General features: G+C 34.3%; 1 protein-coding gene across 2 annotated transcripts in view; it reads right to left on the bottom strand.

The window, feature by feature from the left end:
• Positions 1-20,997, bottom strand: part of BOLL (boule RNA binding protein) — a 48,609-nt gene extending 27,612 nt beyond the window's left edge. The window contains exons 1-8 of one of the 2 annotated variants that reach the window (XM_039844341.1): positions 20,975-20,997; positions 20,277-20,339; positions 16,472-16,615; positions 13,104-13,195; positions 11,152-11,206; positions 9,239-9,314; positions 7,186-7,313; positions 3,137-3,208 (exon numbers count right to left, since the gene is read on the bottom strand). In XM_039844341.1, the coding sequence (XP_039700275.1) occupies positions 3,137-3,208; positions 7,186-7,313; positions 9,239-9,314; positions 11,152-11,206; positions 13,104-13,195; positions 16,472-16,615; positions 20,277-20,297 (588 nt within the window). In that variant the 5' untranslated portion in view covers positions 20,298-20,339; positions 20,975-20,997. Of the gene's footprint in view, positions 1-3,136; positions 3,209-7,185; positions 7,314-9,238; positions 9,315-11,151; positions 11,207-13,103; positions 13,196-16,471; positions 16,616-20,276; positions 20,340-20,974 lie in introns of those variants that run through there. The other variant, XM_039844343.1, reaches the window with a different exon arrangement.
• Positions 20,998-24,310: the final 3,313 nt, after the last annotated feature.

Genomic DNA, 24,310 nt, shown 5'->3' on the forward strand with positions numbered 1-24,310 from the left:
GAATGGATAAACAAAGCATATATCTGTATAATGGAAATATATCCAGCTATAAAAAAGAATGAAACACTAATACATGCCACCACATAAACCATGAAAAAATGTTAAGCAAAAGAATACAGTAACAGAAGAGGAGTGACTGTTAATGGGTAAACTTTTGTTTTGTAGGGTTATTAAAATGTTCTAAAATTGTGGTATGGTTGCACAACTCTGAATTTAGTAAAAATCCACTCTTGTACACTTTAAATAGGTGAATTGTATGGTATGTGAATTATATCTAAATAAAGCTGTTATTTAAAAAAAGAGGGTCACATTATTTAAAATATTTATTGCAAAATGACAATATAAAAATAGAATTTTCTTAAATTAGTTGTATTATTTCTTAATAAATGTTTAATTCTTTACTTATTTTCCATTTTTAATAACCTTTTTTATTACTAAAAAAAAAAGAAAAAAAGAAGACGACCCCATGGATCTACTATCTAAAGAAAATCACTGTTTGTGCTGACCATTTCAACTACTAAAAGGTAATATCACTATATTATAATGATGACCAAGATAATGTGAAGTTTATCTTCTGTATACTATATTCAGAAAGGCAGGATTATGTGTAATTTCTTAAGAAAATATTTTAATTAAAAAATCTTAAATAAAATGATTTATATGTAGTTAAATGAAATCACTATCTACTTAGGAAATGAAAAATATGAAGGAGATAAAGACTAATTAAAACATGCATTCTCTGATTTGACTAACAAAAACTGATAAAGTTATCGGTCTCAGAGTTTGTAGAAAGAAAGAGCAAGGGAAGATTTTTATTAAAGTAGGAATTTTAGGGGCAGAATGATGATGGCTAATTGAAAAAAAAATATGTAAAGTGAAATTATTTCTTACATTGCAAAATATTATTTTACAAATTGGTACCAAAATCTTTCCTGCGTATGTCTAGGTACCTTACTTCAATTTTATAATTTGTGTCGAGAGGAAAACCAGAGTCAAAGTATAAAATTAAACTGTATTAGAAAATTTCCGGAATACATTTGCAATGTCAAGTGAGCAACAGCCATATGTAATCAACTAATGAAGGAGGAGCTGGACTCAGTAAGGTGCAAGCAGAAAGCAACTTTACTCTTTTTCACCCTACCACTTTAAAAGCATTGAGTTGTTCTTATTTGCCTTCGGATAAAAATTAGGATGGATCATTTCTGGGGGTGTGGTAGATTCTAAATGCTGACTCTCTAGTTGGGTACTTTACTAGATTCTTTGGTGATCTCCCTTCTGAGAACTTTTGACTGCAATTCTAGCCCTTGATTCTGCCTAGAAGTTTACTTCACACAGATACTTTCTCTCCTGGGGTCGCCTTAAAATTTTTTTTGGAAGGAGTCTCTTCTGTGAGATTCACATCTTGCTCTTGGGAAACAGAAACCTTTGCCTGCCTTGAGTAGAAGTTCAACACATTTCCACTGTAGTCTTCTTGTCCTGGCTCTGACTCCATAGACCACTCCAGCTTCTTTGGACATTTTTTAGGAGCGGTCAGCTCCAAGTGGTACCATCTCACGAATTTCAAGGGACAAATTTTAAGGTCTCTTAGTCATTAGTCTTCTTCACTTGGTTGAAAAGGAAGGGAAATGCCATATCACTCTTAACTCTTGTTAAAGAAAGCCTCCTTGCCAATTTTTCTTATTGATCCCATTCTCCCCTCATATGTGCTCACGGTAGGCAGTTAGTTAAGGGTCTCGAAACTGGTTTCACAAATTTTGGCTTCTCATGCTAAATGTTCTGGTACCTAATGTTCTGTCTTTGGGGCCTCTGCTGAAATTCTGAGGCGGTTTAGGAAAAGTCATGCTATATATATATTTTAAATACATGCCATTAAGTTACTTTCACTTTTAGTAAGTGAAGGAAACACTTTAATTTTATATTTAGCATGGTAATAGAATTTAAAAACAAGTGACGTCCCCCAAACCCAGTCTAATACTAAAAAGAAATCTGATAATCTTAACATTTCACGTTGGCCTATTTTAAGATTTCAAAAAGAAAAAAAAAAAAAAGAAACAGATGAATTCTCTTCCACTATTTCAGAGGTATGAAAGAATGTGATTTTATTTGTGAATGCTATAGACCAGAGATTGGCAAACTTTTTCTGTAAAGGGTGAGAGGGTCAATATTTTAAGTTTTGTATGCCATAAGATCTCTGTTGCAAGTATTCAACTGTGTCACTGTAGCACAAAAGCAGCCATAAACAATACGTAAACAAATATGGCTGTTTCAATTGTACTTAATTTACAAAACACTGAAATGGTTGGCATTATAGTTCACTTATTCCAGTCTCCCACAAGAGTTAATGAAAAGAAGAATGCTGGTTTTCTAAAGGAGGGTGTCATAATATAAACCAAAATATTATTTTAATATGCATTATAGTTGACACTTGAGTAATATGGGTTTGAACTGCATGGGTCCATTTATACACGAATCTTTTAAAATAAATATACAGTTGGCCCTCCAGATCCCTGGATTCAACCAACCTCAGATTGAAAACAGTATTTCTAATCTGTGGCTGGGAATCCAAGGATGCGGGAGGTCGACTACATGCATAGTTCTATGCCGTTTTATACATGAGACTTGAGCAACCAAGGATTTTGGTATCCATGGTGAGGCAGTGAGCCCTGGAGCTCAAAAGTTGTACTCTGATTTTTGAATGTGTGGGGGGGTCGGTGCCCCTAACCTCCACATGTCCATAGTGTTTAAGGGTCAACTGTATATTAAACATAATAATAAAAAACTGATCTAATATTAACAGTAACATTAAAAAAATCAGCCTGTGGTTCAATATTTGTATCTCACTTTGGGAATTATTTCTAAAGACTTTTTAGATTAAATGTTAGCTAGGGGAGCAAAACTTACCTCATTACATTTTGTAAAAGGAAGCAAACAGTCCATCGTCCTGTATAACATTGTTTAGTTCTCCCATAAAACAAACAAACAAACAAACAAACCAAAAACAAAAAAAAAATCCACTGCTATTAAGGCTTAACTATCTCTTTTTAATTACTAGAGTATTTGCATGAGAAAGAATAAAAGTTACTCCGAAAAGGACTGAAATTATCAAAGAGGATTTTCATTGTAATTTAATGTTTACCTGATAGTGATATGCAGGTTGCTGATAAACAGGCTGAGCTACCATCACAGGGGAACTAGATATAGAACGTGACTATAAGAGGAAAGAAAATGAAAAAATTATTTTAGGCAAAATTTTTAAAAATAGTTCATAATAAAATTTATCTCAAATTGTTACCTAAACCCAGTCAACTTATAGTTTATGACTGGAAATTCCATTTTCCACCTCTTGATATGACTTACTACCAACTCCACTAAAATCATCATAGTATTCCTACTTCCAAGTGGTTTCATTTCCATAGTAACGTTGAAACAACCACCAGAAAAGTTGCTTTTAGTCCAAAGATTGTGAAAATATAGTTCTAAGAGAATATTTAGAGGAAAATGGTATCTGGACTTAAGGTGACACTGCCTATTTCCATTGTGGAGAAGAGCAGTAGGTAATGCTTACATAGTATTTACAACTGAATGAATACTTATACCTGATTTTGCCACTGATGTCCCACTACTTACAAATAATCATCATCCTATTCCCTTGTTATACATTTAATTAAAGCAAATAGATTATTTATTGAGGCATTTGTTAAATTCTGTTTTGTTAATTTGGCATTTAAATGAATTAATCATCCAAGAAACAAGTGATTTATCTATGTTTTAAGAAAGTATATGTCTAACACCTGATTGTTCAAAGTAATAGAGTAAATCCGAAAACACATTATTTAAAACCAGATCATTTAAAAACAGGCAAGTTGTTATGCAAGATAGGTAAAATAGGCTTTAATGATGGCAATTAAAATTCATTTTATGAAATGAGATCTAATTTATATTGTTTTAATGTTCACTCTCACTCCCCAAACTAAAAAAAAGCATCACAGTTTTGCACAATTTGCAGAATATTATATGCTAATAAAATTGTACCATGGATTAACATTAAGAGATAATAATATAATTTACTAATAGATTAAAGGAGGAAAAAAACATGATAATCTCAGCAGATATAGAAGATATATTTGTTAAAATTCCATACCCTTTCATGATAAAAACTCTTCTTAAATATAATAGAAAGTAACTTCCTTAATTGATTTAGGGCATTCTCAACCAGGTATGACTTTGCCCCCTAGGGAACACTTGGCAATATTTTTGGTTTTCATAAATGTGGGGAGGGTAGGACACTGTTAAACATTCCAAAATGTCAACAGTGCTTAGGCTGAGAAACCCTAATTAAAGAGTATCTTCTAAAACCTACAGTGTGTTTGTATGTATATACATATATATATATATGTGTCTGTGTGTATATATATATGTATATACATATATAAACCCATGTGTGCCTGTGCACACGTGTGTGTATAAATATATTAATGGTAAATTACTGAACTTGTTTCCTCTCTTAAAAACAAAGTCACTGTATTATTGTATTACTGCAGCAGAGATACTGTTAGTGCAATAAGTTAATGGGAAAAATATGAGAGACAAAAGGGCAAAAGAAATAGAGGCATACTGAATCATAAATGATTATCTATATGAGAGCGTGACAGTTTAAATACCAACATTTAAAAATCAAAAAGCATTACTACACGCCAGTCACAACCTATTAGGATATGTGATTTAAAAAATATATACCACTCATAAAAAGCAAAAAAAACTATAGGGTATCTCAGAATAAATCCAACAAAAGATGTGTCAAACATTTTTATGGAGAAAGAAAATTTTATTGATGGGTAGAAATAAAAGAAAACCGAAATAAGTATTTATGGAAAATTTAATATTCTTAAATGTCCCAAATTAATCTATATATTTAATGCAATTCTAATATAAACCCAACAAAGGCTTTTCGCACGACTGAACAAGCTGATTTATAAAATTTATATTTATAAAAGCAAAGACTTAAAGATGGATGACAGGCTCTTGAAGAACAAAGTATGAGGACTGCTCTATCAGATTTCATGACTCATTATAAAGCAATAAGAATTAAAACAGAATTGGGTAAGGCAAATAAACACATCAGTGGAATAGTGTGGAGAGCTTAAAAAGACACCCACACACATGGAAACTTGGCATTTGATAGAGTATCCATTTCAAAATGGTGGAAAAGAATGGATTAGTTGATAAATATACTTTAGATTTAAGATTTAGAGGTGAAAACAGTAACACTACAGTATTTTTCAAATAAAATATAAATTATCTATATTCCTGTAATAAAGAATCTTTTAAAAAACAAAAAACTAAAAGTTGAAACCATAAAGGAGAACATTAATACATTTGTCAACATTAAAGCAAAAAACTTGTGTATGGCAAAAAAAAAAAAAAAAAATCATAAAGTTCATGAACAAACTACAAACTAGAAGAAGATATTTACAAAATTTATATAATGAACTCAAGAAAAAGACAACCCCAATAGAAAAATGAACAAAGGATATGAAGAAGCAGCACACAGAAAAAACTGGAATGGCCAATAAATATATGAAAATATGCTTAATGTTACCAGTGACTTAAAATCTAGTAAACTAAAGGGTTAGCAGATGGAGAAATTGGAGCTCTTATAAACTGTTAGCTAAAATATAGCTATTTGGCAATATCTACTCAAAAGATGTGTATGCTCTAAAATGTGAAATTCTACTTCTACGTGTATACTGTAGCCTAGATCAACGTGGGGGAACACAAAAATTTTCTTGTGGTACATGTGCATGAACTGGTTTAAGAGTATTAATTTTCAAATCTTAAATTTCATATGTACTTTCAGATTTGATCTGTGTATGATGGATTGTCAGTGTATGATGGATTCTTCTTTTCAAACTCCCCTTTTACAATTACCCTTTTCCATCACTATTAAATACATCCTTTCTCAATCTTTCTGGATCTTGCTATAATGCTTTGTTCTGGAATGTAAACACCAAAATGGTATCAAACAAATAGACAATTCAAGAAGGCAATGCCTTTGAGAAAAAGGAGAGAGCAAAGCAAAAAGTGTTTGTATAAGAAATATTAAAGGAGAGATGGTGTCTTATTTTATACAGTGAACAAAATAAATTACATGATGTTCAAAGGGATACATATTAACTTATTTATTTGAATTTAAAGTAAGAGTTTTAAAATAGAAACTTTTATTTGATTGACTAGTTTTATTTGGTTGACTACTTTTGTTCACTGAGTTATATAAAACATTCTTCTTTTTACCTTTCTTTAACTGAGATATAATTGGCATGTAACATTGTATTAGTTTCAGGTGTACAACATAATGATTAGATATGTATATATATATTTAAAAGGATCAATCACCACAATAAGTCTAGTTAACATCCATCACCCCCCATAAGACATTTTCCATTCTTAAATGAAATCTACTGCTACAAAGTTTTATAAAAGCATGTCTAATACAAATCTACAGTGTATAATATATCTACACTATTTAAAATTATGACAGATTTCAGATATCAACTTAAGAGTATTTATAATTTTTCAAAAAAATTTAGAAGACATACAAGCAAAAATCTTTGAAGATCACCATCCTAGAAAAACTCTCACACAATACATACAAGATCTGGATGTTCATTTTACTCTTGATTGTAGAAAAAACTTAAAATGTCCCTCAATTAGGGTATATATACTAATGCAATGGAATATAACATTTTAAAATAAATGAACTAGATAAGCTAGAATCAACATGGTTTAATCTCAAAAACATACTGTTGACTAGAAAAACCAGATTATTTACAGTGTTTAAAAACTGCCCAAAGCAATACTATATAATGTTTATGGATACCTACTTGTCATAAAAGCATATAAAATTAACAGGAAAGATATTCTAGTTGCCTCTGAGGAGAAAAAGAGGGTAAGAGAATGGGGGCAAGGAGACTTTACCTGAATTTATCATATTTTATTCTCTCCTTTAAAAAAAAAGTTAAATATGGCAAAATGTTAACATACTAAATTTAAGTGGTAGCTAAAAGGCTATATTATTTGTTCTTATATTATTTGTACTTGTCTGTGGTTGATGTATTTCAGAAATAAAATAAATATTAAAAAATTGATAGTAATAGATGGAAATCCTTCTAAAATGAAATTACTTACAGGCCAAGGTGGTGGGACGGAAGTTACCTCTGGAGTATGAAAATAAGCAACACCATTATGGTAAGTGTAAGGATATCCAGTTGAAGTTGTTAGATACATTGTCCCAGCTGCTGGCATTACACTGGAACCTAAAGCAAAGATAAAATGATACTTGAAATGTTTAGTTTAACTTTAAAAAATGTAATTTCTAAAATAAACACTGGGAAGGAGGGGGGAAGTGGGAGGTAGATGGGAGAAAAATTTTTAAAATAATTTCTTCAATTAAAAAAAAGTAATTAAGAAAAAGAAAAAAAGAAAAAATAAATACAATACAATAAAATAAAATAAACACCAGGAAATGTTTATCTTAACACACCTATATAGCTACAGTAAAAATTAAATGTTTTTTTTAAAAAATTCCATATGTTAAAGTATCTTTGAAGTATATATTTTTGAACTTATTATCTTAGAGCTTTTATTAGCTTCAGGTGAATATAAGAAAAATAAAATTAATAAGGAATACTAAAAAAATCACCAATTCAGATTTAGTATCAGTAAAATAAAACACAAAGCTTAACAATTTAGATTATCAGCAGTCATTATTTTTACTAATATAAATTATATGTAATGTATTTATCTCAGGACTATAGACACTGTAGTAAAATTCCTAAGACTTTAGTAAGATCTTTTATCTATAAAAGGCCAAAGATGATGGAGGCAGTGAAGTTGGAGAAGATTCTACTTTCTTGAAGACATTTTGGTCCCACCTTACAAATTCTTTGGATCTACTATAAGCAAGTATTCTCTGTTACAACTCTCTTTTATTCTCTAGCCTACCTTTGCTACAACTACTGCTATTGCAAACATGACTATAAATCTTCATGTGGCTAGTTTTGGGTACCCATCTCTTTTCCCAGGCCAAGTTATGTATATTCCTTCTCCCCATCCTCCTCAAAAATATTATTATTTTTTGTCAAGAGAAGACTTTAAAAACTTATATAAAACAAGTTATTAGATTAAGTACTTGACCAGCAAGGTTATATAAATGACTGGAACTGGCAACCCTCCTTCTATTATACCAGTGCTTCTCAAAAGTTTACATTAGAATCACCTAGACAGCTTATTATACAAATTCCAAGATCCCATCTCCAAAGATTTTGATTTGTAAGTCTGAGATAGAGCCTCAGGATTTGCATTTTGACAGATCCCAAGTGAACTGTTGCTGGCTCATTCCACATTCAAGCAGTAATGGCCTATTACTTTAAGAAGCACTACTACTTCTCAGCTTTTATATTTTCAATGCATTTCATCTAGCATTGTTATTGCTTATTTTAGTGGTTCTTGATTTGATCCTTCGAGAATCTGATGAAAGACATGGACCCTTTTCTCAGAAATATATGAATTCAAAAAAAATGTTGCATGCAATTCAGGAGGTTCATGGATTTCCCTCCCTACCAAAGATCATCGAGGAACCACAATTTTATCTGTTAAATAAATAAATTTTGAATGAGTACAAAGCATTGAACTAGGCCCTGGTGATAAAGTAAAAAAAAAAAAAAAAAAAAAAGAACAAAAATGGGACATGCCACGGTCTCTATCTCTGTAGAAGTTAGGTTCTGGTGGGGAAGATGGTCATTTGCTAATTACACAATTAATTAATTAAATATAGTTTTGATAAATACATGAAGAGGTAGTACAGGGTATTATATTGGGTAGTATAGAGTACTAGGCTGAATATTTCATATATACATGTGTTGTGTGTATATACATATACATATATACATCTATTTACGTATTATCAAGCATTTGTGAGGAAATGATGTTTGGGCTGAGCTTTAAAAAATAAATGGGATGGGAATGGGATGACAAATAGTATTCTAGGTAAAGGAAATAGTATATCATCTAATATATATTAATTTGTGATGAGAAGTATCCATTTGGCTACCAACTTTGCTAAAATAACTTTATTAAATTAAAGGAACCTGATATTTTAATGACATACGATAGAAAGTCTAATATTTAAAAAAAGAACCATGTAAAAATATTGGAAAATACATTAGTTGTCAATACATACGAGGGATCCCTACTTGTTGTTTTCTTATTGCTGGACCGATGTTTAGTTTCTTATCTTTATAATTAAGTTTTTCAGCCTAAAATAAGAAAAAGTATATTATTTTTTGGCACTATTATTTATAAAATCAATAAGGAAAACTGGTGAGAAACAATTTTTAAAATTCGGACTATAACATTCTTTGATAGTAGCAAGGCACAACAGAAAGTGATAAGTCTTTAGATTTAAACAAATCTGGGTCTGAATCTTGTTTCCAATGCTCTGATATTAATTCCTTATTGAGAATATAGTCAGTCTTCTATTTATGGAACTTTGGGAATCCACCTACTCATTAAAATTTATTCATAACCCCCAAATCAATACTCATGGCAATTTAGTGGTTATTAGTGGACACGAACAGAGAGGTGAAAAATTTGAGTTGCCTGATGCACATGCTCCTAGCTGAAGTGAAACAGGTGACACTGTCTTCTTGTTTCAGCTTTTATACCCTAAACAAGTCTTTTTTGCTTTTCATACTGTCATGTTTTTCACATTTTTGTGCCTTCAATTTTTGATATTGTATGAAATGCCAATATTTGGGAATTCTGCATGAGTAAATGAAGGACTATTTTCCAGACTGCCAGTGGGTAAAAGAGCCATTCAGAGTGCAAGATGACCAACGGATTTTAAGGTAAAAGTACACGAAACGTTCACCGACAAAATTTCAGATTGTACACTGCAACTAACTTTTAAAAACTACCAATAGTTGAACTTTGGTCCTGTATTAAAGAAGAAAATCCTCAGGATCTTACGGGCTATTGAACTCTATTTTTAAGCTGCAAGTCTGTGTGAAGTGAAATTTTCTTCACATCTCTGAACCAAAGCAACATACTGAAACACACTGAAGCAGATATGAGAAACCGGCTCTTTTCCATTAAGGCAGATATATAAGAACGCAAAACAGTGTAACTTGTTGTAAATTTCATTGTTTTAGAAAATATTTCTTCATTAAGAACAGGTTATTTGAATAAGCATGTAATGAGTTTATTGTTACTCTGAATTAATAAAAATGTTTAAAAAACTGGCCTTCAAGTATGTGTTGAAGTGCTGGCTAGCTGGCGTAAGATCGTTATATGTGTTAGATGAACTTAATTCAGGCATGAGTTATAGTGCTGTTGGCTATGAGTTCAATGTTAATGAATCAATAATATATATTAAATATGTCTTTAAATAGACACACACATATAACAAAGTTATGTATTGATTAGTTGATGAAATACTGTGAGCAGAAGGCTTGTGGGAACTTAGTCTTGCATTTCTTCTAGGAACGGCAGTTCAATATTTGCTAATTCAGTGTTCATGGTGACTTTATAGAACATTATTACTATAAATAAGGAGAACTGGGTGCATTTGATTTAATAATATACAATTCAAAATCTATTTTTTCTAAAAACATTAAATGTTATATTTGCCAAACTTAAAGTTATTACACTGAACTGCAGGCTACAGACATTTTCAATGAATGTTCTTAGTTTATTTAAAGTTTTTCATAGGAGCAAAATAATCTCAGATGATCTCACTCTAGAAATCCATATTTGCAGTGTTTTTCAGAAATTCAAAGTGATATTAACACTTCAGAAAAGATATATCCCCAAATTCTTAGCAAATAAAGTGAAAAAATGTATTATAACTTCACAACCATACCTCATGTAATGATTTGGAATTTGTTTTTCTATGAATTAAGTTTCTCTTTAATCTTTGTTTTTTATTAATTCAAAGTTTTGGAAAACAATGTCAATCTTAAAATGCAAATACTTTAATTTTTTTTTTAGCAATTGATCACTGTACTAGAACCCTACTTTAAAAATAAATACCTCAAAGGATTAGTTTCAAAGAAAGAAGTTCCAAAAATAGTTAAATACATTAAAAGATCTTACCTCTTGTAAAATTTTCTGTGCATCTTCTTGTGTTTCAAAAGTGATGAAACCATACCTAAATAAATGCATTAATTATTTTCTTAAAACATTACTTTAAGAGTCATATTAAGATTTCAAAAAATTTTGTTTTTTAAGAATGTGTCACTATAGCAGTGAGCATTTTTCTATGGTGCACTAGCATGCAAAATTTCAGAGAATTATTCTCAGCTTAACACTGTTACTTCCTCTTAGAGTCAGGGGAGTAAAAGAAAAACAAAAACAAAAACCCAAGAATCTTGCAACAGTTTCAGACCTGAGCTGTATATAAGGCAGAAAAGCATAAGAGATTCATGTTCTGTCTTACAAATTAGAATGCAATTAATTTCAGTCTAGAGCAATAATCTCTTTTTAAAAATAATAGAAGTTTGGCTTAAGTAGGACTTAAGCTAAGTAGAAAAAACTTTAAAAAATTAAAAAATTTCAGCACAATAAAAATTTTTATATTGGGAAATGAGTATACGAATGTATTATTTACTATTATGAGCACATATAAACTAACAATTAGTTATTAATAAATTTCTCAAATTCAATTAAAAATATGTACAACCCAGACTTTATATCTATTTTTCACTTATAATTGTTACCATCAGAGTATACTTTATAAAATGTTCAAGATTCTAATATATGATATATGCTGATATATGCCATGTCCAAAAAAAGCAAAATAGGTAGACAAAAAGAAACAAAAAAAATAAAAAGCATATCCTCTCACAACATAATTTCTATTTAGATAACTTAAGGAAACTCTTTTGAGTAGTACTAATATCTTGAATATTTAATTCATAATTATTGTATTATATATAAAGTTTCTTTTTCTAACAAAGGAATTTCTCTTTTTCTGTTGGCCCAAACATTAAACAAGGGTTAAGGAGCTATTTTTACACTAAATTTTTTGGTAGAACACATACACCACCCAGTGGAAAAAGCATAAAATACAGTTTATATTTCTATGTGTGCTTTCCAATGATAAAAAGTGAACATTACCAAAATACTGCATATTCTATGATTCAAACAAAAGAGGTACAATCTTTCTTTATCCTAATACTGTTCATCAGTCTAAGGAAGTTATCTTATCTGTTTAAAAATAACCTCTCTGCAGGATCCCATCTCTTCTAAAGTACCTATCTGTTATATGTTGTTTCCCACCAATATAATTTCCTATCCACCTCATTAGTTCCTTCTCTTATGCCTATAAATATGTATGTCTTGCTTCTCTTTAAGAAAACAAATACAATATTTAATTGATCTCCACTGCTTTACCCATTTTCTTTAACTTTGCTGTCAAACTTCTTAAGGGAGTACACTATGTAAACTACCATATTCTTCTCTGAAATTTGGCTTTTGCATAAACCAATCCACTGAAACAGCTCTAAGGTCATTAGACATTTCTAGAAAAATCCTATTGCTTTCGTCTCAATTTCCATTCTCCTTGACTCAACAATTAAAAATAATTCTTGAGTTATATTTCTTAGATTAGTCCCCTAATTAGGTCTCTGAGGCACAATTTACAGACATTCTTTTGTATCAGCTTTTTTCAAATAAAGCTCTCTTTAGTTAAAGTAGGTATACAATTCAATAAGTATCTGATTCCTTCAGCTTCTGGTTCTTAACTACTGGACATTACCTACTCAATATTGCTATCTAACACTGAATGGTCTCTTAGCCCAACTTCCCAACAAATTAAAGAATACTAAAGTTTCCCCCTCCCTCCAACACACACACACACACACACACACACACACACACACACACACACACACACACACACACACAGATCAAAACACAGGAGGAAAGAAGAGAGCATGAAATTATCTTTTAAAAAATGCAACCAAACTAAGTTAGCATACAAAACTCAGTAAACCCACCCCCAAATACAATTGTTAATTCTATGGACTATCTATAGTTATACTAACCCTTTGGACACTCCAGCTCTGTCATTTACAATCTTCACTTCTTTTACAGACCCATACTGGGAAAAAAATTTTCTTAAATCATTTTCATTTGTCTAATGGCATAAAAAAACAAAAAACATTTTTTTAATTGATAAGAGACGAAACTCATGCTTCTTTTGGAGATAGAAAAGGTTATAAATAAATAAGAATAAGAATATGAATATAAGAATACCTCTTATCATAAAACAATGCATGAAACCACTGTTATTAAAATCAATATATGTAAATACTTTGCTTTTTGCAGTTTAACACTAAAAAATTCTAAGCTGAATTATTTTAAAACTACAAAGAAAGCTCACTATTTAAAGGTATTCTTGTCCTCTAGTTGGCCAGTTTTCAAAAGAAATAATTTGAATTACGCATGGCTATTGTTATAATAAGGGCATATAGGTATACCCCACTCTGAAAGTTCACCTTATACCACTTTGCTTTTATGAAAGACATACATTAGTACCTGTTTTAGCTAACTGCAAGAAATATGAAGAGGATTTTCATTTTTATGCAAAAAAGGTGATAAGTGAAATTAGCATTCAGCATTTGTTTTGCAGCGAGCTGTTATAGAGGCAACGCGCAATCGAGCAAAGAGTGTGACACTGCCAAGCTCCTTCCCCCAAAACTGAACTCAGCATCTCAGCATTAAGCCCCTATAGCTTTGAACTGCATCTGCGAGAGTCTGTGCTTTATCTCAATTTATTTTGTGCATCACCTAGCAAGATGTCCTAAGGTATCGGAAAAGTCTAAGAGAGCTTGTAAGGGTGTTATGCTTAGCATAAAACTGGATGTACTTAAACATATTTGGTATGATTTGGTAGGTTATTTTTTTGGGTCTAGGAATGCCTCCCAAATTTTCTATGCATAAATGCTTCTTTGCCTTAAAACATTTTGGTCGACAAAGTTTCACAGAAATGCTCTACTTTGAGAAAGCAGGGGGAAACCTGTATTACTAGAGAGGCCCACAGTCCTAGCAGTGGAACTCGGTTATGTTGGCTTACACCCATTACTATTTTAATCAGCATAGTATCCAGGAACAGTAAGGTCTTACATTTCCAAAAGTCCTTGAACTCAATTTGTGATAACAATGAAGTGGCTATAAGATTTAAAATTTTTAGATACTTTACTGTATTCAACATATATTTCAGCTAAACATAGACATTATGATATTCAAAATAAAAGTCTGAGTCATAATTTGAGTCATAATGTACCAGATGTCTACCAAAGATGGTTTCGGCATATTTGGTTTTAATTAAAATAGTCTCAGATTCATGTTACCTTTTCCTAGAGTATTCATACTAAATTCATTGCAATTTCATTTTCTGGTTCAGCTATAACTGTTTGCCTCCAAGAGGAACTTAAATATCCCTAGAAAACAATTTTCTTTATAAACAGAAAAAGACATGGCGGACAGCAGAGCTATGCTCTAGAGTTCCATTGCTACCTCACTACTTATATACATTATTGCTTTTTAGTTAATAATCTAAAGCCTGCTAAACAGGGTGGTCACAAACACTGAGTTAATCTAAGAACAGATGAATGTCTTTTATTTCAATAAATATAAAATGGAATCAACATCAGAATAAGGATTTCTATTAGATTTGAAAACAAATTAATTCAACTCATTCTCTGGTAAAGAATCACCAGCTCATTTTTGCAACTCTACTTCTTTGTTGAAAAGTTAAGGAGACAAAATCAAAATGACTCACTATTAAGAGATGGGCTGCAGGCTTCTATAAGGAAGAGTTTTAAAAAGTTTGAGACTGCTTTCTGCTACAGTGAACTATTTCATTGCTTGTATTTATTTATGGTTTTGGAGAAGGTGGTATAAGTATAAGGAAAGGAACTCTAGCAGTTACCCTAAAGCTATGACTACATTGTAACAATAGCCTCAAAGTTCATACTGTAGTTGAACAGTTTCAGTAACCTAGACTAACCTAGCCATAAAAATGTTTACATTTATTGATGATTTATTTAAAAATATACTAAGCTATTGTAATATAAATTCTGAACAAGGATACTCAACTTGAATATTTATGGTCAGTCATTAATATTTTCCATAAAAACAGAAAAGTTTTTTAAAATAAGCATTTTATAAAAAATCATTTTTCTTACTTGTTTTAGTGAACCAATCATATATTTGCTTAATATTCATTATTTTGACAAATACATTAAGTATAATATTTCTCTCGAGCAGGAAAAAATAATTCCATCCAACTTGTGAGACACTGATAACAGGGAAATAGTGAGTCAAATATCATACCCTAATGGGACAGGATTCTTTTCTGTATTAAGAAAGACAACTCTCCCTGTAATTTCCAATACATAATATGGAAACTTGGAAATCCTTCCATATATCCACTTGGAAGTAAGGGTCTATTCCATTTAAAATGTCCATTCATTCTTTTCTTGTAGGTGTTTACTACTATCTTCCACATAGGGATGCTGCAAAACATCTCACAGAGTATGCCTCTCTGAAATGGCTGATTACATTATTTAAATATATTACTGTTAAGATGCTTTATTTTGACAAGAACAAATTCTAAATTTGGTGATCAAATTCTAAATTAGTTAATAGCAATGTGCAAAAGAAATAAGTCTAGGAGATTACTCAGGAACCTGAGATAAAATTGGGATAAAGAAACAGAATTTCATAGGATTTGTGTATGTATGCGTGTTTTAAGTCTTCTTTTGTAAATTATAATTATTCGATATTTGGGCTATTGGAGCACTATGCAAGGAAGTATAATTAATGTGGTAGGATAAAATGAAGAGTATGGAGTTATGAGCCAGAAAATTAGGATTCTATTCTTTACTCTGACACTAAGGTACTAGGATTCTATAGACACATTAATGAGCCTCAATTTCATTGTGTGTGAAACTAAACAATTATATATGCTGTATATAACTTCCATTGTTTTTCTTATGTTATTTCAGTAAATCAATTAATTAATTTTTTATGGTGACATTGGTTAACAAAATCCAGTAAGTTTCAGCTGTACACTTTAACAGTAAAGCATATATATTTTTATACTGTGTGTTCACATCCCATAGTTAGATTTCTTTCTGTCACTACATATTTGACCCCTTTTATCCCATCTACCTCCCCTTCCCCCCATCCTCTACTCTCTGGTAACCACTTGTCTATAGTCCATGTCCATGAGTCTCAACTTCCATTGTTTTGAAAAGATTCTTATATTAAGATAATTTGAAACCTATTAATCATTGTGCAAAGAGCAAATGTTATTATTTTTATGGTTACATAAGGAAACAATTTCTGAGAAATAAAACAACTTCTAATGTAAAAAATACACAATTTTGCATGCATAAATAGGTACCTTAAAGTCAATTCCTCCTACAAAGATGCGATTAGGGATCACTGTTCCATATCTTGGGGCACTTGTTGGGTTATTCAAAGGCACAGGTGACACAGGATTAGGGGATGAAGATAATGAATCTGTTTGCGTCTGATTTGATGTTTGCTATGAAAGAAAATTAAAAAAACTTTTTAGCACTTGATGAAGGCTGAAAACATGTATCTTTCAAAAAAGATGAGCCATTAAATAAAACAGAGTATTTTAGACTTTAATTTTATTTTAATATTATGAAGATTATAATTAAAGCTAATAACTTTTTGGGGCAACATAAAGAAAAGGAAATGTAGAATCCACTTCACTACAGAAAAATCTTAATTCTTAAGTATATTATTTAAATGTACTTATGTTAATTATTATTAAGTATATTATTTAAATATTATACATATTAAAGAGAAATATTAAACTCAAAACAAAGTTTGAGAAAGAGAAAAGCAGCCCTGGACTGCTAGGAGCTGGGCTGGCATAACCAACTAGGTTCTGGTGGTGTTAAAAGTTGGCTTAGAACTCACAGCTAAGCTGTGGCGTTCTCTTGTTAATAAAATACCAACATCAGGCAAGGCTACTTTGTGTTTGTGATGGATCAGGATAAAAACAAGACCACTCCATAATTATGGACATTGACAAAAACAAAAGCATTGTCCAAACCACAAGAGTGAACAAACATCCCTCTATCCTGGTTTAAATAAGTGACTGCTAGCTCCTTTATCAATCACAGCTTTAGTCTTGATCTATTTTTCTTGCCTACTGGATGAGAATTAACATATCAATCATAGAGTTATTTCCACATCCTGACAACATGCGTTTCAGAGTAAAGCCCTTCTTCCTTCAACCCTCTCTAAAAAATGTTTAACACAAGCCTAAATTCTAAAAGTTCTTTCTAAAACCATCCTACTGAGAGGCCCCACGGTGTATGTTCTTCCTAGCTGCAACAATTCAATAGACCCAACTTTATTAAACTACAGGCCTGTTCCCGGTGGTCTTTGGCCAAAGAACATCGACCATGCTGACATTCAAATTCACTGTTTTCTAGCTCTAACATCAAATTTTTAAATGCACTTGTCAGTGTGAAGATTGGATTGATTTCATATGTATATGTGTGTGTGTTATGTGTGTGTGTGTGTGTGTGTGTGTATGACTCATAGGTATATATTTTTATACCAAAGAACTGAGTTCAGTACTTATTCATATGTTCACAATACTAAGTCAGGAGACCTAATTTAGATTTTAATAAACATATACTAACATGTAAGCCTTTGCACAATGGCAAGATAGTAGACTCTTAAGGTACATCCGAAAAAACAAGACTTGAGAATAGAATTTTTAAGAGAAACCAGTTCAAGAACTTGCTAATTACTTTCTGGGAACACTAAACAGACTTCTGAGGCAGTCTAATATACTAAACAAGTGCTTCAAAAAGCTCGAAATTCATAATTTCAATTCTCCAAGAAACAAATACATGAAAATGAATTTCCAACTTAGATAATGAAGTTGTTCTTTTTCACATTTGTTTTCCTTTCATTTCACTAGCCAATAAAACAATAATCTCTAAATTAATCTCCAAAATAGGTACAGAGAAATGACTAGGCCAGTGGCGACTATGGGGTTATAGGCTGAACCTTATGGGCTCTATTCTCTATCTAGTCTTACGGGGGAAAAAACACATGCTCTCTAATAAGGGAGTTCATAAAAACATCTATTAAGCCACAGAAAAGTCATCACATTTAATAATTGCTATGTTGTTTCCAATCAAAGAAATTTGGAATCCAATCTTAACAGCATCCTTTTTGTGCATTTGGAGGTTGTTTATAACTTTGGTCACTTTACTTGGACATAGTGCCCAGAATGGATCCTTCTGGGATGCTTAGTTTTATTTTTCAATTATAGATTTGTATTGCTAGAAATAATAAAACAGCTCTAGAAGATATAATCTTGTCTCTCTGCCTGTTTAGAGAGTGTATAAATTATCTATTTGTAAAATTAAAAAAAAAATCAGTCTTCATGAAATGTTCTTCTTAAAAAGAGTTCAATGGATAAACTCATTTGTTCTCAAATTTGTTTAAACAAAAGTCAAACCCATAATTTTTTTTCATTGAGAGAGGGATGACATGAACAGAAGTGAACAGAACAGAGTACTTTATTTCCAAACTTGAGAAACTAGTTAAATGATAACTGAGAAAAAAAAAATCAACTTTTTACATCCAATTCACTTCATTCTCCAGTTTCTAAGGTTCCTGCTCTACTGTGGTTTCCAACTGCTTTTTCTCAATACCCCTTACCACTTTCCAATGTACTATATAATTTATTTATGATGTTTATCTTTCCACTATAATATAATGTATTCACGAGGGAAGGAGTTTTGCCTGTTTTGTTCACTGTGGTATCTAAAGTAATGATGGTACATAGCAGGTATTCAATAAAGATTTGTTGAACAAATGAATAAACGAATGAATCATTTCTTCTTGCTCACGATACACCAATCAGTCTGTGGGCTAAAGAATACGCTATGAACAATAGCCTAGAAAAGATTTTAATGTTAGCAGTAACAAGGCTCAGGTAGAGGCAACACCTAAATTCCTTAGAGAAAGATTAGTGATGCACTGAGTCAAACGTGAAAGCCCCCAATTCCGCTGGCGATAATTTTGCAAACGTCTGAAAAGCATCTAGGTAGGTCCTGTTATTGTTAGAAGGGTTCTTAGTTTAGTAAACTTCCAGTACTAGAGTTTATTAAAAATTTCCTCCAAAGTATTGTTCCCTGACTGCCTCCACCCCTTCAGAATTAACCTTGAAATCTATCATCTACTTTGCCAACGAAGACAACAGGAAGAGGGCAGGCTAACCGTCGCAGTCACAGCTTCGATGCTCCTTCCCCTCCGAGGCCAGAAAGTCGAGGCGCTGGGGGAAATGGCCACGGAGACAACTTCCTCGGGTTCTCTCGGGTCATCGTGAACTTGGGCACTGACACGAGGATCCACCCCCTCCCCACCAAAGTGCGGGAGGGAAAAGAAGGCTAACCAGCGAGAAATTTTGCCCCACAAACCCGCCAGCAGCGGTGGCGGGAACCCTCAACGGCACCGACCCGGCGTCGGCCTCGTGGGCAGCTAACCCGAGGCCCTCGCGTGGCCTGCACTGATTGGCTGCTGGCGGGGCGCGGGGCGGGGTGGGACGGCACGTTGCCGCCGCCTCTCGGGCCTGCTCGGCCTTCTGCCCTTCCCCCTGCTCGGCCTTGATCGGCTCGGGAGTGCGTTCGGTGCCGGAGTGTCCGGGTCCGGCCTGGGCCGCAGGGGCCCCACTCCCACGTCTCTCAGGCCTTCCGGCCCCCACAAACTAGTCAGGGAAAGGAAGCGTCAGTTGCCCTGACAACTTCTCGCAGTGGGTGGCTGGTATGAGTCCGGCTGGAGCGAGCGTCAAAGACACAGCCGGGCCCAGTTTCGGCGGGAAAGTTGTTTCTCAGTCCCGGATCCCGTCTGGTGCACAGGGCCCAGCCACGCGCCGCTTCCCGAACCCTCTCGGCCGTTCCCAAGGCCCCCCAATCTGCCTATACCTAGTCTAGGCCTGGTGGCCACATCTTTCCGACCCCACGACACAATCCGACGGGGCCTGCTGGCGGGCTGCTCTTCGATGTGGTCGATAGGGCACCCTGCCCACGTTTCTTCGCAACAAAATAGTGGGTGTTTGGGAACCAGACCTCGCCCTTCTAAACCCTCGGGGACGGAGTCCACGCTGCTCCTTCTCCCCGCTACCCCGAGGCCATGACAGCTGTACTCACCGCCCCAGACTCGGTCTCCATCTTCCTCTATGCGCTTCAAAACCCGGGGAAAGGAACAGAAACCTAAAGTTTGAAAGCACCTTTGAACCGAAGTGGCAACACTGTTTCCCGACGGAGACTCCCCCTGGCGGCGGCGGTGGCAGCTGCAGGGGCGTAGGCTCGGACCCGGGGCCTGAACCTGCCACCCGGGCGGGTGGGGGTGGGAAGGGGCAGCCGACGACGCGGCGGGCGGGGGGCGGCGAGGCGGGAGGGCGCTGCAAGCTGGGGAGGGGCGCGGGCGGGCAGGCGGGTTTCGGCGGTAGCCTTTGGTCGCTGAGCTGGGCCGTCTTAAGGGCAGAGCGTGCAGCAAGTCGGGGCGGGCGTAGTATGTTTGGATCCAGGGCTCGGGTCTGGGGCGACTTTCGCCTGGTTTTGGACGGCTGGGGAGGAGAGAACGAAAGGTTATGCAAAGCTCCATGCACCGCACGCCTTTCTCTCTTCTCTCGTTTGGAGAAAAGTCGGCCTCTGGGACCGGTGGTTTTCGAGAGAGTGAGGTGACCTCAGGCTTTACTAAGGTGCAGGAAGCCGGTTGAGGGGGCGACGTTGGAAGGCCGGTGGTGCAAGGCAAGGAGTGCAGTTTGCAGAATGAGACTCTGACCCCTGGAGCCTGACGCGCCAAACTCGGGGGCTCGGGAGAAGCCGCGGACACCGCGTCGCACCTGTTGTTGCCGTCACTCATCCCAATGAGCGGGCGGGGCGGCGCGGGCGGCTTGGACAAAAGCGTCCGCGCAGTCCAGCCCTGCTTCCCGCGCCTGCCCCGGGCCGGCTCCCCGAGCGGCTCCCGCCTGCGGGATCCGGCAGAATACCGCCTGGCCGCGGCACAGCCTTGGGAGTCGGGGCTTGATGAAGCCACTCGCGCCGGGGAGAGGGTGAGACCTGTGCCACTTGGCTGGCTCTAGCTGCCGGTAGTCTTGGGATCGCCTTTGAAAGAAGACTGCTTTTTAAGAAATATTTCTAAAAGGTAGCTGAGAATTATATATGTATTGCCATATAACAACATATGTATATGTATATGGCAAATACATATATTTTATTTTTTCCTTTTATTTTTTTCATATATTTTTAAAGAGCAGCAATAATTGTTGAAAATTATGTAAGTAATAACTTTTGTACTCTATTGAGAAAGTTTGAGTTATTTTCAAGATAAAGGGTTAAAAAATAAGCAGTGTTTGGCTATTAATTTTAATCTGTTCAAAAATTAACTTCATATTATTTGTAAAAAATAAAATAGGGAACAGTTTTTGTTAATTGAATACAATTCAGCTAAAGCGTCCTAAAAGTCGTTATACACTTCTGCATGCAATAATATAAGCTCATTTTCTCAAGTTTTAGTGTCTCTGGAAGCAGAATACAAACCTATTCAAATTAAAACATGTTCTAGAACAGAATAATTTTGCTGTTGAATGCCATTAGAACTGATCTTCTTTGGACATTTTTCCAGTAGTAATGATGGATTTGATAGGTATTACTATCCTTTTTCCCGTCTTTTTCTTCCTTCCCTTCCCTTCCCTTCCCTACCCTTCCCTTCCTTTCCCTTCTCTTCCCTCTCTTTTCTTTTCTTTTTTACTAATAATACTTATTTTCGAAGACTGTATTCACCACAGTAAGGTGTTCAGTCTGTGACACACAAATTAATCAACAAAATTTAGGAAACACTGACTTTAAGGTCTGTGTTGGGTGCTAGGAATATAGTATGGTATTTCCCTCTTCTGCTTCTAGCTCTTTTAATTATTAAACCAAAATGAGTTTGATTTTAAAATTTAGAGAAATTATGTATAATTATACAATTCTTTTTTTGTTTGTTTTTTTATACTGGAAAACTATCAATTCAACTTACTAGACATTATAGAGTTATTAAGTGCAGTACATAATGCTGTGTGCTATGGGAAATAAGAGGATTACACCTCTGTCCTTGAAATGTTTTTAACCTAGATGGAGAGAAAAGACTACTTAAAATAATGCTTATCAGCATTGGGCCTGGTTAGTACTTGGATGGGAGACCACCTAGGAATTCCAGGTGCTGTAGGTATTAAAAAAAATACTTATATCTAAAGATGCTTATAATAAATAAGATACAAGCCAAATAAGATAAGTGATATACGAACTATGATCAAAGATCTGTGGGAGCACAGAGGACAGCATGGTGAAGCCCAGTGTTCAGGGCTGGATAAGGCCACCATCAAGGCTGGAATGCTTGTCTGGGTGGGTAGGTGGGAGGAAAGGTATTGAGCCCCTGTCATGTACCTAGCACTGGCTTAGGCACATTCTTTTTAAAATCTTAGTTATTTCTTTCTCTTTGGAAATCTAAGTCTTAGGTAAAAATGACTCATGTAGTCATATTGTTAGTAAGTGGTAGATGCAGTTTTCAAAACTTAGTTCCATTTTACTTCATTGCCCATGCACAGTGCACTCTGCATGTTACTCATACTATGATTAGGACTTAGAATTTTATTCTGGAGACCTTTGCAAATAGAAGGCCATTGAAGATTATTGAATTAGGAAGTTACATAATCAGAGCCAAAATTTAGAAATATTCTTAGACCAAAGAATAATTTTCAAGGGGCTGGAAATAGAGAATTGAATTAGGAGGATACTTCTCTAGTGAAATGCAATGGGGACCTAAGCAAAAGCTGCAGCAGTGAGAATAAAATAACTGAGAAAGGATTAAGGAAAACTGGAGGGGGACCTGAGACTTTTGGGCCTGGGCGATGAGGGAGAAGGATTGGTGAAGATCATTCAGAAATCTCAAGTTTTGGATACTAGAGATATAAAAATACAGCACATAAAAACTGCAAACCTAAATGTCCCATTTTCTTATGATTTGTGCTAGCATTCCAATGTCTCATTTGTTTTCTTCACACAGTCTGTTCAGAGCATGGTTTATTCAGGGATTTACCTAAGCCTATCCTTGCTTGCCTTCCCTTTACTGGCAGTTCTCCCATTCCTTCCTGTTTGAGTTTTCTAGCTACAGATTCCAATTCTTTTTTTTTTTTTACCACTTAAAAAAATTTTAATTAGTTTCAAGTATACAGTATGTTAGTTAGACATTTATATAGTTTATAAAGTGATCCCCCTAATTGTTCCTTCTCTCCTCTGGTTTTCCACCTAGCCATTTCTTTAATGCTAACTGCATTCCCTATGCTGTGCTCCCCATCCCTGTGACCATCTATCAACTACTAATTCATACTTCTTTAATCTTTCACCTCTTTCTCCCAGCCTCCCAACACCCCCTCACCTCTGTCCATCACCATATTGTCCACTACATTTGTGAGTATGTCTGTTCTTTTTGTTCCTTAGATTCTGCATACAAGTGAAATCATATAATATTTATCTTTCTATGTCTGACCTATTTCACTTAGCATAATAACCTCTAGGTCTGTCTATGTCTTTGCAAATGGTAGGATTTCATTTTTTTTAATGGCCGAGTAATATTCCATTGTATATATGAACCATAACTTCTTTATCCAATTGTCTGTTGATGGGCATTTAGGTTGCTTCCATATCTTGGCTATTGTAAATTGTGCCGCCATGAATATTGGGGTGTATAGATCTTTATGAATTATTGGTTTGGTTTTCTATGGATAAATGCCCAGAAGTGCAATTGCTGGGTCAAAAAGTATATCCATTTTTAATTTTTTGAGAAACCTCCAGACTCTTTTCTGTAGCAGCTGTACCAATTTGCAATCCCACCAACAAATATATGAGGGTTCCCTTTTCTCGGCATCCTTGCTAATGCTTGTTCTTTGATTTATTGATGATAGCCATTCTGACAGGTGTGAGATGATATCTCATTGTGGTTTTAATTTGCATTTCTCTGATGATTAGTGACTATCTTTTCATATGTTTATTAGCCAACTGTATTTCCTTTTTGGAGAAGTATCTGTTCAGGTCTTCTGCCCATTATTTAATTTGTTTGTTTTTTTGTTGTTGAGTTGTATGAATTTATTATATATTTTGGATATTAACCTCTTATCAGATGAATCATTAGCAAATAT

This window comes from Pteropus medius, unplaced genomic scaffold (genome assembly GCF_902729225.1).
Source record: "Pteropus medius unplaced genomic scaffold, Ma_sr-lr_union100, whole genome shotgun sequence".
Lineage (NCBI taxonomy): Eukaryota > Metazoa > Chordata > Mammalia > Chiroptera > Pteropodidae > Pteropus > Pteropus medius.